Here is a 12,908-nt window from a genome sequence, read left to right on the forward strand (position 1 = left end):
TCCTCAGTTTAAATTATGCAACCCTTATTCTTTAGCATGAGACAGGTGTTTGAATTTCCCAAGGACTTGTAATAATACTTTTCACATCTTTGGAGGGGTCTGGCCCTGTTCAGTGTTTCTAGGGTGACAGTTGTCCCCAAAGGCACTCAGTGCTGGTCCTTAAATTCAGGCATTGTTAATCTTCACAGTAGGTTTATAAAAGGGACATTAATTAATCGCACACTGTTGAAAGTGGACGCCTTCTTGGAGGTCATCTAGTGACAGAGACCCTGAGACGTGTCACAAACCACAACAGTAAGAGCTGTTCCCCTTGACAACATTTGCTTTTGCTTCTTGCGCCGTAGCTTCTCCCACAGGGACACGCAGAGTGGCGGAGATTTGCTGACAGAGCCGGCTTTGTATTTAACATTCACACAGCTGGGGCGCACCCCAGCTGGGAGTTCACCGGCCGTCCTCTGGGGGGAGGTGTTACCGGGTTCCAGCGCTGCGCCGGCCAGCAAGCCACCGAGGCGCCAAGTTCAAAGCTGCGGACGGGTCGCTGGAGACGCCCGGAGAGGAGGCTCCGTCCTTCCCAGGCCAGCGCAGGAGGATGCCCAGCACCCAGCGGCTCCGCCTGCCTCCCGCGCAAGAAACTCGCTCGGGTCTGCGACAGTGGGCACACGGGGCGCCAACACTCAGGGACCCGGCCCCGGGTCACTGCTCTCCCTTCTCCACTTGCGGTTGCATGAAGAAAAGGGGCGCCCTTCCGCGCCACCCCGCGGGCGTGTAGCCCAGCGGAGGGGGGCGCCCGGGCGCTTCCCGGTCCTCCCTCCCCTCCTCGCCCCTCCTCCCCCCTCCCCGAGGCCGGCACAATAGAGGCTCCGCCCTCCCTCTGCAAGCGCTAAGCTGCGCCCGCGCCCGGCAGCTCGCGCCGGTCCCGTGCCCCCGCGCCCCAGGCTCCCCGTGCGGCCCCAGGCGCCCCGCCACCCGCCCCGCGCTCCCTGCCGGCTCCTACCCGGCCGCCTCCTGCCGCCCGAGTCCTCTGCGGAGGAGGACGCGCTTGGCGGCCCGTGGACCCCAGTCAGGGCTGCCGGCGCCGGAGGAGATGACCAGGGTCTCCGGGGCGCGCCCGCCTGCCCCGCTCGGCCGCACCCAGCTGGAGAAGGCGCCCTGAGCAGCCACCCTCCCGGTCCCACCCAGACGCCCTCCCGCCCCAGCCCCTGCCAGGACCCGGACCCCAGCCGTTCTCCCAGGGGGCCCAAGCCCCTTCCTGTCGTCCCTCATGGCCTGGCTCCTGCCGCTGGTCCTCTGCCTCGCTCTGGGTGTGGCTCCGGGCTGCGTGTCCCGCGTTGCCCCTGCGGGCACCAGCGAGCCCCCGGGCGCGCAGACGGGGGCTCCCGCGGAGGACGAGACCCTGCAGAACGAGGCGGACAACCAGGAGAACGTCCTGTCGCAGGTAGGCTGCGCTTCGGCCTCCCGCCTGCCCGCTGGGGACGAGAGCCTGAGGGCAGTGCTCCCTGAGGACGCGCGACAGCGTTTCTCATCTTCGCCGCCGAAGTGACAGGCATTGGCTTTTCCGTTGCGGAGTGTTTTGTTAGGGGAAGGGCTGCGGGACCTGTGCTGAAAGTCACGGGGTCTTTCAAGGTGACGGCGTCCGGGGAAAGCAGAGGAGGAGGGGGACCCATCAAAGCCGGTTCGGGGCCGTGGAAAGTAGGGCCATCTCTGGTCTGTGTGGCTGTCAGAAGGGACGAGAGAGCAGGCAGGGACGTGGGACAGGAGGAGGTTTCATGGCGGGCGTGAGGCACCGGAGCAGCGGGGGCTGAGCGTGGGCAGGACAGCGACGGGCGTGATGAAGCGAGGTGACCCCAACACAGAGGGACAGGCAGCAAGTCCTCCGGACGGGGAGGCGGAGGGCGTGAAACGCAGACCCACTCAGGCCTGGCAGACGGCCGCCGGGGCGAGTGGCCGCTGACGGCGACAGGCTTCGGAAAGTGTCCCTGTGCAAAGGACTGTCCTTGTTTCACCTGACAATCTTCGCACACCCTGTCCCCACTCTCCAGCTCACGGCCACCAGGCTCGAGACAAGGGGAGCCGGGGGTCCCCAGGATCTTCAGCCCAGACGCCTGACTGTCGGGGCGGCTCTCTCTGGGTTGCTTATTTCCTGCTCCCCAGAGCCGGGGCAATGGTGTGGGGTGGGTGTCACCATACCCTCGGGAGGGAAAGACTGAGAAGGACCCCACGGCATGTGGCACACCCTGCGCCTCACCAAGCCCTGGTGCTGGGGCTCCTTCCGGCTCCGCCTGGCACTCATCAGCACCAGTCTCCCCTTCCCTGGTGGTTGGGTGGGCACGCCGGGCACCACCCACAGCCCCGCACCCCAGAAATCCGTCTGCCTGGGCTCTGCAGGGCCATCGCCGAAAGCTCCCGGAGACCCGGGCCCTGATGGAGGGACCCGGGGGGCTCAGTGCGGCTTCAGGCGGGGTCTGGGGGAGCCACAGGCAGGGTCTGGGGGAGCCGCAGCCGTCGGCACCGAGTCCCCCCGCCCCACCTCTGTCCACTGACTGTTCCGCTAGACGACAGCCTTAAAACAAATATGTCAGGAGAAACCCAACGTTTACAAGAAAACAGGACAGTGTCTTCCCCGGGGCAGCACCCGGAACCTTCCCACTCCAGCGAGCTCAGGGCCCGCCTGCCGGGCCGAGTCGCAAGAAAGTGCCCATGCGGAGAAGGGAGCCTGGCGTTGGGACGCAGGGCCTGCTGGACAGGAGCTGGGAGGAGCCCGGTCCCCAGCGAGGGCCCAGGAGCAGGCGCCAGAAAGCGCGGCGGCGTTTCCCGCACGGGGAGGCTGGCAGGCGCCACTGCTCAAGAGGAAGGCTCGCTCGCAGAGGCGGCCATGCCCCCCGTTTGCGTCCCTGCTCCAGCCTGGGGTCTGGGTTCAGAAGCTGCTCTAGGAGCCAAATGAACCCTTCAGCTGGGTGAGCCTTACTGGCTCCCGGGCCGGTCCCGTCCAGTTCCCTGTCTGCAAGCCCAACCCATCTCCCGAGGCCCAGCGCGAACACCGCCTCCTCCAAGAAGTCTCCCTGGCACCCCACTGGTGACTCTGTCCCGGGTTGAGCTCCCACCGCCCCGGGCACTGCAGGGGCACCTTCCTCTCCCTCTTTAATCGAAACACGGGTTCTAGCTCGGGCAAGGACCGCTGGAAGGATGATGGGCCCCCGAGAAACACACAGCTTCCTGAGGCAAGCAGGGAGCGGCCCTCAGTGCCCTCGAGGACACGTCACGGCCAGCGGCTGTGCCGCGATGGTCTCCCCAGGCCACCGGTCGGCACCGTCTGCAGCTCCAGCAAAGTGGACGGGCGCCTCCGTCGGGGCCGTGTCCGCATGCCCCTACCATCCTGCTCGTCTGTCTCCCTAGTTGCTGGGAGACTATGACAAGGTGAAGGCCGTGGCCGAGGGCTCGGACTGCCAGTGCAGGTGTGTGGTGAGGCCCCTGGGCCGGGACGCCTGCCAGAGGGCCGCCGAGGGGACCGCCAGGAAGGAGGATGTCTACACCGTGGAAACCATCACCTCCGGCTCGTCCTGCAAGTGTGCCTGCGTGGCTCCGCCATCTGCCCTCAACCCCTGCGAGGGGGACTTCAGGCTCCAGAAGCTCCGGGAGGCCGACAGCCGGGATTTGAAGGTGGGACCTATGGGGCGAGGCCATGGGGGCAGGGCGCCTGGGGACCTAGGCCTGGGGACCGCAGGCCTTTGCGTGGACCTGTGTTAGCCTTTAAAAGGGTCAGGCCCTGGGCCCAGTGCTGAGTATGGAGCCGAGGTTGGTGATCTGGGAAACTGGTCACTTTCGGTCCTGATGTCCGAGGGAGAGGCCAAGAGCAAAGTGTGCCCACCAGTCCTTCTGGTGCCAGGGAGGCCAGGCCTAGGGGCAGGGGCCATGTCCAGCGGCCCAGGGGACTCAGCGTCTCCTCCTGGAGAAATACTGCCATGATCTGCTGTGCGCCCCACATGCGCCCTGAAGATGTGAGGGACACACAGGGAAGTGAGCCACTCAGTCCTAGGGCAGGGCCGGGTGACTCCAGGCAGGAGGGGCCGGGGTCCAGTCATCAGGGTGTGACCCATGGTCCTGCTGTACTGGGCAGGGAGGCTTAGGCCTAGTGGAGCGGCCCCGCGGCTTGGCTGGGCCTCATCTGATCCTTGCTGTCCCCTGCCCATGTGGCCTGGGCAGTGGACGAGCTTGGCATGGGAGTCAGACGGACTCGGGGCCCGATGGCAGCTGCTGCGGCGTCAGACTCAAGTTCCTACTTGTCCGGCCTCGGTCCCCTGAATGAAAGGGGGAACAGTAACACCTGCCTCGTGGGGTTGTTCTGAGAACGTCCTCGGCACAGTGCCCGACACGTGGCCGTGTGTGGTGTGACCGCTGTGCTGCGCCTGGCACTCACTCGGCCACTGGTGTTTAACTGGACAGCGAGTGACCCACGGTTCAGCCGCATCTCCTTGGAGCTACAGCTCTGCCAGAAAAGTGCTTTCTGAACCAAGGGCAGCCACTGGCTGTAGGGTCAGGCTCCTGGGGCTTCCGGAACAGGCAGGCAGAACCCGCTGGTAGGAGTCAGAACGTCGTCACAGTATCTTAACATGCCCTGCCGTGGCCCTCAGCGGGGCTCAGCTGTCCCCACCTGGGGAGGAGGCCTCCCAGACACGAGTGTTTCACACGATTCTCGTCCGACAGCAAGGCTGCGAGGTGGGTGGGGGGCAGAGATGCCCCGGGTGTCTAGCGGGCTGGCCCAGGGACTGGCCCTGGGCGGGGAGGCTCCATTCCAGAGTGTCCATCTACCCGCGCCTGCGCCGGGCAAGCCCCCGATGCTGCCGCCGCCACCGCGGCTCCCGCCAGTGGCTCCGTGCCGGCCGGAAGGACAGCGCTGGAGGAGCTGAGAGGGTGGGGCCCGTGGCGCCTCAGAGACGGCCACCGGTCTCGTTCCCAGGGTCAGCGTAGCTTAGTGTCCCTGCGGCAGACAGCAAAGTCGGGTGTTTCGGAAGCATCCCCACGAGGCGCTTTGTCATGCACTTAGGGACCGCGCGTTATGGGCGGGCACCACACTAACTAAGACGGGGGGACGCGGCACTGCTGGATTCAGGGCTCACGGCCCAGCAGCAGAGACGGACGTGCGTGTGACGGGCAGACGGAGGCGCGAACACTTGCACCTGTGCTTGCGGGTCCTGCCGCTTGCGTGCCCGGCAGTCCGGGGGGTGCTGGGCCGATGCCAGTGCCCCTGCCCGCATGCCGCCGGCCCCTGAGCACCGCTGCCGGCCCGGAGGCCGGCGTCCGGACGGGCCGTGGGCCCTGCGCTGACCCCGCCCCTGTCTTGCAGCTGTCCACTGTCATAGACATGCTGGAAGGTGCGCTCTACGGCCTGGACCTGCTGAAGCTGCACTCGGTCACCACCAGGCTGGTGGGGCGCGTGGACAAGCTAGAGGAGGTAAGGGGGGCCTGGGTCCCCGTCTTCCCGGCAAGCCCCAAGTGCGTCCGACTTCCCGCGGAAGTTTCTCGGAAGCATAGTTCCTGAGCAGATATCCCGTTCTAGTCCTGGGAAAGAAAAGCACATGAAACACTCGTCCCAGATCACGCCAAACAGGTGGGGACCCATCGGGTGTAAGCACCGTCTCTTCTCCCACAACTTCACAACCGACGTGGTGTAGGTGAGGGGCGGGGTCCCCTGACGGGGACACGCATCACTGGAGGCCTGCGGCTCACCCTCCTTGCCCAGGTCTCAGCCGGCGCCTCATGCGGCCAGATGCTCCACAGCTGTTTGGTTGAGGAGTGACAAGACGCGGCAGCTGGTGGCCTCCACACCCAGGCCAGCTGCCGGGCTCGTCAGCTGCATCCTGCCTGTCCTGTCAGCTGAGCGCCGGCTGTTTCTGGGGCTGGAGACAGCTGTCAGCTGGGGTGGCTGTCCCTGGCCACCTGGTCCTAGGGCTCAGGTTGCGGGAGGGTGGAGCAGGCTACTGGAAACTCCAGCCTCCAGCCGGGGTCCTCTGACCCCACACCTGCTCACATCACTCGCACAGAAAGCCTGTCCCCTCTGCCCGCAGGCCTGCCGTCTTCATCCGGGCCCTGTCCAGACAGACGCGTGTGGGTCACGTGGGGGCCGTGCCTGCTGCATGGCTGGGGCCCCAGCCCTGTCTCACGCAGTTCCCTCCTACAGCGCCCCCACACTCAGCTGGCCCGCCCTCCTCCCTGCCCGGGACACGGGCTCCTCACTGATGTCCTGGGGAGCTGGCTGAGCTCAGAGACCCAGCGAGGGAGCTGGAGAAGTGAGGGCCCGGAGGCCGGTGCTGGGTCGGCCCTGCCACTGCTTCGAAGGGCCTCGGGCAAGTCACACGCTCACCCTGCGTCTCTGCTTCCTCACCTGTAAATGGAAGGCCTGGGCCTCAGCTCAGGTCTCTTCCAGCGTAACCTGTGGAAATGCACAGCCACTTAGCGTGTCCCACGCGCGTCCACTCAGGTTAAGGCCTTTACTCCAGGTACAGGCCACGTGGAGGGTGCTAGGACTGTCCCTAGGTCACACCTGAGCACGAGGCACAGGGAGTCTCGTGGTCATCCATGGTCACGGGCCTTGCGATGGCAGCAGTGGCATGTGACCCAGATGGTCCCCCAGAATCCATTCTAAGGACAGCACCTGGCCACCCCTGATGACACCTGTCAGGAACAACCGCCTGTCCAGCGAGACCACACACTGGGCTTCCCGAATGAGACGGCCTTCTCACGGCTTCGGTTCTCACGGGTGTCCTGGACGGTCCACAGAGGCTGGCTCAGCCTGAACCCAGGCGGCATGCCCGGCCCGGCCCATCCAGTGTGGCGAGAGGCCGTGGCCAGTGATTCCAAAGCCTGGCTCATTTGAACGAGCCACAGTGTCACCGTTGGCCTGGATGCGTGCACAGCCCCAGCTCCAAGCCACTGGCCCCCCCGGAGGCCATGGCAGCCTCTGAGTTTTACGTCCCACATCCGTCTGGTAAAGAAAGGGGGAACCAAGTGCGCCTCCCCTCCCCCGCTGTACCCTCCTACACAGAGCCCGGAGGAGGACATCGCAGTTAGAAATTCGGGTGCTGATGGAAACCGTCGGCCAGGGCCCAAGGTGGGTGGCATGGGACCCCAGCGCAGCAAACGGCCCAGACGTAGCCAGAGGAGAAAGGGCCCCCCGCCGGACACTGCCTCGGTGCCCGAGTCCAAGCCCTTCCCCCGCCAAGCTCACGAATCCACCGTCACAGAGCCCATGTGCTCGGTCACCCTCCTGCAGCGTGGACCCCCGTGCGAGCCGCCATCTCCCCTGCCCCAGGACGAGAAGCCCAGGCTTGCTTAGGGCTCCCTGCTGCCATACGCTACCCTACACATGCCTATTCCTGGGACAGCTGGCGTTGGGCAGTACTCCCAGCTGTGTGACCCACTGAAGCCACACTTCCCGGAGATGCTGCCTGGGGCCTGGGACCTGGGACCAGCCCCCAGCACAGGGCTGGACACTCTGGGGCCTGTCGCCCCTTGGCTGGCACCTGTCTGTCCGTCAGGGCTCAGCTGCCTGCTTGTCTTCTGGGCTCTTCACTGGATCCTCCTCCTGAACTTCCTTTGTTCTCAGGAAGTTTCCAGAAACCTCACCAAGGAAAACAAGCAAATCAGAGACGACGTGGAGGGAATTCGAACTGAGATGAACAAGCGAGGCAGAGAGAACTGTCCCCGGGACGTCCCGGAGCGCGGCCCGGACGCCCGCTCAGCCGTGCAGCGGGACGCGGCGGCCGCCTACGCCCACCCTCAGGTACAGCCGCGCCCCGCCCGGCCCGGCCAGCACCTCGCAGCCAGGCTTCGATCCAGGCCTGGGCCTGACCCCTTTCATCCAGCGACCCTGCCGTGGGTCGCACAGCGTGCGTGTCCCCTTCTACTTACCTCAGAAGCCCCAAGAGGCTCAGTGAGGAGTGTCGAAGCCTCCGCCGAGGGCCCCGTTCTTCCCTCACACGTACCTGCACCCCAAGGTCTCTGAGCAAGGGGGAGCGCAGACAGGGCTTGTCTGGGCCGTCCTGGCCTAACAATTATTCAGAAACTTTTTCCGCCCTCGAAAGTGTCCCGACTTGAAACAATGTCACGTGGCCCCACTATTCACAGGTCCCTTGTAATACACTGCGCCCCGTCACCACAGTCCCACGTAGTCGTCGCCACGGCTCTGGGAAGCAGGGCGGGCGGAGGGCAGTGCCCTCGCTCCGAAGCAGCAGACCCAGGCCGGCTCACGGCTGCCCTTGCTCAGCCAGGAAGTGGTGGCGGGGGCCTCACACCTCTGTCCCCGCCCACCCAGCTGTGTCCCGAGCACGTCACGGTGCGTGAGATGGACACTGTCCAGTGTGGTCCGAGCACTGCCAAAGGACCTACCTGCTTGGGAACACCTCTAGGTTTGGTGCCGTTCCTTCCAGCTCGTTACTAGGTGACATTTACGTGCTGAGGGTTAAACGTGGTGCCATTTGACCTGCGGGGTGGTCCCCTCGATCGATGCCTGTGGAACAGGCCCTCACTGGGGAGCTAACCCAGGCGTGGAGGAGGAGGTGAATGTCGGTGGCAGGACCTGCCTGCGAGACAGGTCTGCACGACGTCCTGTGCTGGTGCCCAGCCACCGGGGGCGCCGCCGTGAGGCAGGGCCACGGGGCGGGGGTGGGAGTGGGGTGCGGCTCCTGCTGCAGTGAGGAGGGGTCACCTGGGCCTGGGGCCAGCAGGCAGGGCATGGGACAGGGACAACCAGAGACAGGTGCCGTGCCACGGACAGGGCTGGCGCTACCTGTGGGACTCAGTCCCGGGTCCTCAGTGAGGGCAAGCCTGCGCATGCAGCTGGACGCGGCACTCGGCCCGTGGGGTCTGGGGACATGGGAGCACGCCGAGGCAGGACGGCGGGCAGGTGGGGACTGATTGTGGCGCCCGCTCCCGCCCCAAACCAGCTCCAGGCCAGAAGCTGTGCACAAGGACAGCTGGTAACTCCCTGGCCTCGCCCATGACGACCACTTCGATGCTTTTGGGAAATGTCATATTCCTTCAAAATTCCTATTTATTCCCAGTCGGGAGTCCCCGACGTGCTCGCTCTTGGGCGTGTGTTCAGCCCACTTGGTGGGACACCCCTGCGAGGTCTGAGCTCACAACCCACAGAGCTGGGGACACTGGGCTGCAGGGGGACCTGGAGGCACCGCAGCGGCCAGCGGCCCCATCGCCGCCCATCTGCCCAGTGGCGTCCAGCACTCCCTGCCCTCTGGCTCGAGAGTCGGCCTCGTCTCGATGACACATGATGTGGTCTGTTCAGGAGCCCAGCTCAGATTTCCAAGGGCGAACAGCGACCAAACCAGACACACCGGAGGCTCGTTCCCCTTGGTCAGCAGAGCCCTCCGCTCGGAAGCGCAGGCGTCACAGGGCTGGGCCCGCGCTCTCCCTCCGGCCCCGGTGCCTTTAGCGAGCCCCACGCTGACAGGGTCGAGGAGCGCCTGGGTGTGGCTGGCATGCTCAGGGCTCTTGCAGATGATGCTGGGGTTTCTCGGAATGGTGGGTGGCAATTGCTGGGGGCCTCTCCCCAAGAAGGTCTTTGCCCGGAGGGTTGGCAAGGAGCCCCGGGGGCAGGGTGGGAGTGGACATCGGGAAGCAGGGGCTGAGGTCATGCACCAGGCCCTCCGATTAACAGACAGGGGTCAAGCCGAGGGGGGCCGCTCCCCAGCGAGCCTGTCACCAGGGAGTCTGGGGGCGTCGCATGGCCCCGGCACAGGCTGTGAGCAGCCTGGCTGGGAGGGGACAGTGGCCCCGCCCATCCCGCCAGCCTGGAATTACAGCCATTCCCAGGGTTTGCCACCAGGAAATGACAGCCTGCTCCCCCAACGCAGAGGGACCCAGAGCCCGGCACCGCGGCCCCCACAGCGTCTGAGTCAGGGGCGGGGGCCTCTTGTCAGCCTCTGAGGCAGCTCCTTCCAGGAACTGAGGGTCCCCAGGTCTGCTGGGCGCTGGCCAAGCCATGGCCCTGTGGACCAGAGGGTGTCAACGAGGCCTCGGGCAGCACATGAGCTAGTCCCGTGGTCACGGCTGTGGGCACTGAGGCTTCCGGCAGGGGACAGACAGCACAGGCTCTGGCGGCAGGCAGCCGGGACTGCTCACTAGCCGTGGGACTCAGTGAGTGTCCCTCACGGCCACTTATCCGACTGGCCTCACCCAGATGGCTCCATGACCCTGAGCCTCCCCGTCTGCAGAGCGTGGGCAGCGTCCGCCTGCCCCACTGCCGTAGGGTTAAACGCCGTACAGAGGGACACGCGTGACCTTGATAGCTGCTTACTACAGTGTCGCTGCCACCAGCCGCGTGTCCCCTGCACCTCTCATCAAGGTCACCTCGCCAGCCAGAAGTAGAAAGCCAGAGAGGTGGGCGTAGGTCTGGGTGGTCTCAGGCCCCGCCAGGGGACAGAGCAGAAGGGACTGCCGTCCAGGACTGGGTCCCCTCTGTGTGCGGGGGCTGCCTGCGCCCTCTGGTCACGGGTGTGGCTGGCTGGCAGCGAGGACAGCTGTCTCGGGTCGTGGGGGCTGGCACCGGGGCCCGACTCGCCTCTTCCGGTGCAGAGCGAGGGCGTCGCCCCGCGAGCCGGCTCCCGGCACGCTGACGTGCAGTGACCGGAGGCCCTGGGTGAGTGGGGACAGAAGCTTGACCCGGTGGCACTGCTGTCCGGGTGGGCCTCCCCGAGGTCCGGAGTCGCAGGGCTGCAGGGCGTGCCCCCCTCCGCTGTGAGCAGGGGGCTCTCCCGGCCCCGGGGGCTGCTGAGTCCTCACGCATGCAGGGCCGGGACACACCCCTAGGGGCCCTGCCCGAGGCCCCTCGGGAGCTGGGCCCTGGGGTGGCCCTGACTTTGAGAACAGCCAGGTCATAGTCTCTGCGACCGTGGCCCTTTGCTTTGGAGGGCAGGTGACCGTGACCCTGGGGGGCATGACGAGATGGACAATGAGGACCTAGAGGCCCGGCCACACCGTGGACGCGAGCAGCTCCGTGGAGGGCGGGGTGGTCCTCTGTGACCAGCGGCGTCACGGCGGCATTCCCACGGTGCCATCGAGAGACCCGGGCCGTGGGGTGGGCTGCGCGTGAAGCACCGTGTGATCGGAGCCAGCCGCAGGCGCAGACAGTTCCCTGGGATTCGTCACGATTCAGAACTTCCGTTAACTGATGTTAGGAGCGTCCACCCAGGGAACAAAGGTGACGAGGGCTCTGCCGTCCTAGCTGGCCACGGGCCACAAAGACGACACCCTAAGGAGCACTGAGGGAGGCAGGCGGGGCGGCCCTGTGATACAGGTAGACTCGTACCGTCAGGACGATGAGGCGGACAGAGCTGTAGACCGTCGCGGGCTCGTCGTCCTTCCTCGCAGACTCCGGAGGAGGGGCCCAGGGCGGGCGGGGTTCGCTGCAAGGTGTCACTGGCGAGGCCTGTCCTTAGAATCCCCGCAGCGTCACAGGATGGCTGCTCAGTGCCAGCCATCCCGAGAAATGAGGAAAAAGCAAGATGTCTTCCAGCTGAGTCACCCCCCCTCTTAAGAAACTTCTCCAAAAGCCCTTCCCACCTACTTCTACCCCGCTGGCCAGAACTTGGGGCCGAGACTGCCCCCACAAAACCGGGCTCCTGTCAGCAAGAACCAGGAGACGGGGCTTGGGCGTGGGTGAGAAGTTGGCCGCAGAGTGAGGACAGTTCCCAATGAGGCTGGGAGCGTTCCCACGGCCCTGGGAGACGGGGGGCGTTTCAGTAAGCGGCCGTCTGGCGGGGACAGAGTGGCCATCCAGACAGAGAGAACAGTCTGGGCCAAGCCACAGGTGCTCAGGACGGGCAGGACACTGGGAGGGAGCAGCTGGCGTGTGCGGAGGCGGGGCTGGGGGCCGGCGGGGAGGCCGTGGAGGCCCCGGGCGCGGATGCGGTGGGGGGTGTGAGGCCGTGTCCTCTGAGATCAGGTGTGAATGTGGAAGCTTCCGCCTCGGGGTCCTGTCCCCAGGCTGTCCCTGCTGACACTAGACCCACACCCAGCCTTGCCAGTCCGAGCTGACCGGGGCCCTGCACCCCTGGGAGGCGCAGTGTGGGGGTACAGACAGGTTCTAGGTCCACACCCACCCAGAGCCTCCACCACTGACCTGCCGCAGGGCCTCGGGCACCCATGGGCCCCCTCAGTGCCCCGGCCCCCGTCTGTAAGGGGGGTGCGTCCTCAGAGGGCAGAGGAGAAGTCTGAACACTAACGTGCCTGTAGCCGTCCTGGGTCCCAGGAGGCACCGCCCGACCCGCCCTCCTCTGGCCCGTGACCTGACCTCCCCGTGTCCCCCCCGAGGAGCAGTACGAGGAGCGGTTTCTGCGGGAGGAAACCGTGTCCCAGCAGGTCAACGCCATCGAGCTGCTGCAGACGCGGCCCCTCGCGCCGCCCGAGGCGCGGCGGCCACAGCGGCCCCTGCAGAGGCAGGTCCTCCTGCGGGGCCGGCCGGCCTCCAGGCCCACGGTCATCCGCGGCGTCACCTACTACAAAGCCAAGGAGCCCGAGGAGGAGAATGACATCGAAGAGCAGCGTGAGTCGGGGTCCCAGGGCCACCGGAGGTGGGGCGGGCGGGGAGCCACCGCGGAGCCGCGCGGCCCTGTGCGGTGGGCGGGTGCTGCGGCCCCGCCAAGCCGCGTGCTGAGCGGCCTCGGGCGGCCACGTGGCAGAGCGGAGGGACGTCGGGGCCCCGGGCTGCGCTGCCGCTGGCAGATGAGGACACTGAGGCCCGGGGGGGGGTGGGACTCGCTCTCCAGGGCCGTGGGCACCCCATCTTCCCCTCGCCGCAGCCTCACACCGCCCCCTGGCGCCCCTCGGCCCCGCCCCTCGGGACAGGCTCAGCCAGGGGCCGCCACAGCACGCCGCCGTTTGTGACCGTGCCGGGCGCC

General features: G+C 66.3%; 1 protein-coding gene across 4 annotated transcripts in view; it reads left to right on the forward strand.

Moving 5' to 3' along the window:
• Nucleotides 1-900: 900 nt before the first annotated feature.
• The window catches only part of OLFML2B (olfactomedin like 2B), a 17,931-nt gene continuing 5,923 nt past the window's right edge, over nucleotides 901-12,908 (forward strand). For 2 of the 4 annotated variants that reach the window (XM_039839840.1, XM_039839842.1), the window contains exons 1-5: nucleotides 901-1,435; nucleotides 3,394-3,657; nucleotides 5,342-5,449; nucleotides 7,601-7,777; nucleotides 12,322-12,553. In XM_039839840.1, the coding sequence (XP_039695774.1) occupies nucleotides 1,262-1,435; nucleotides 3,394-3,657; nucleotides 5,342-5,449; nucleotides 7,601-7,777; nucleotides 12,322-12,553 (955 nt within the window). In that variant the 5' untranslated portion in view covers nucleotides 901-1,261. The remainder of the gene's footprint in view (nucleotides 1,436-3,393; nucleotides 3,658-5,341; nucleotides 5,450-7,600; nucleotides 7,778-12,321; nucleotides 12,554-12,908) is intronic. The other 2 variants (XM_039839841.1, XM_039839843.1) reach the window with 2 other exon arrangements.

Source organism: Pteropus medius, unplaced genomic scaffold (assembly GCF_902729225.1).
Source record: "Pteropus medius unplaced genomic scaffold, Ma_sr-lr_union100, whole genome shotgun sequence".
In the NCBI taxonomy this organism is placed as follows: domain Eukaryota; kingdom Metazoa; phylum Chordata; class Mammalia; order Chiroptera; family Pteropodidae; genus Pteropus; species Pteropus medius.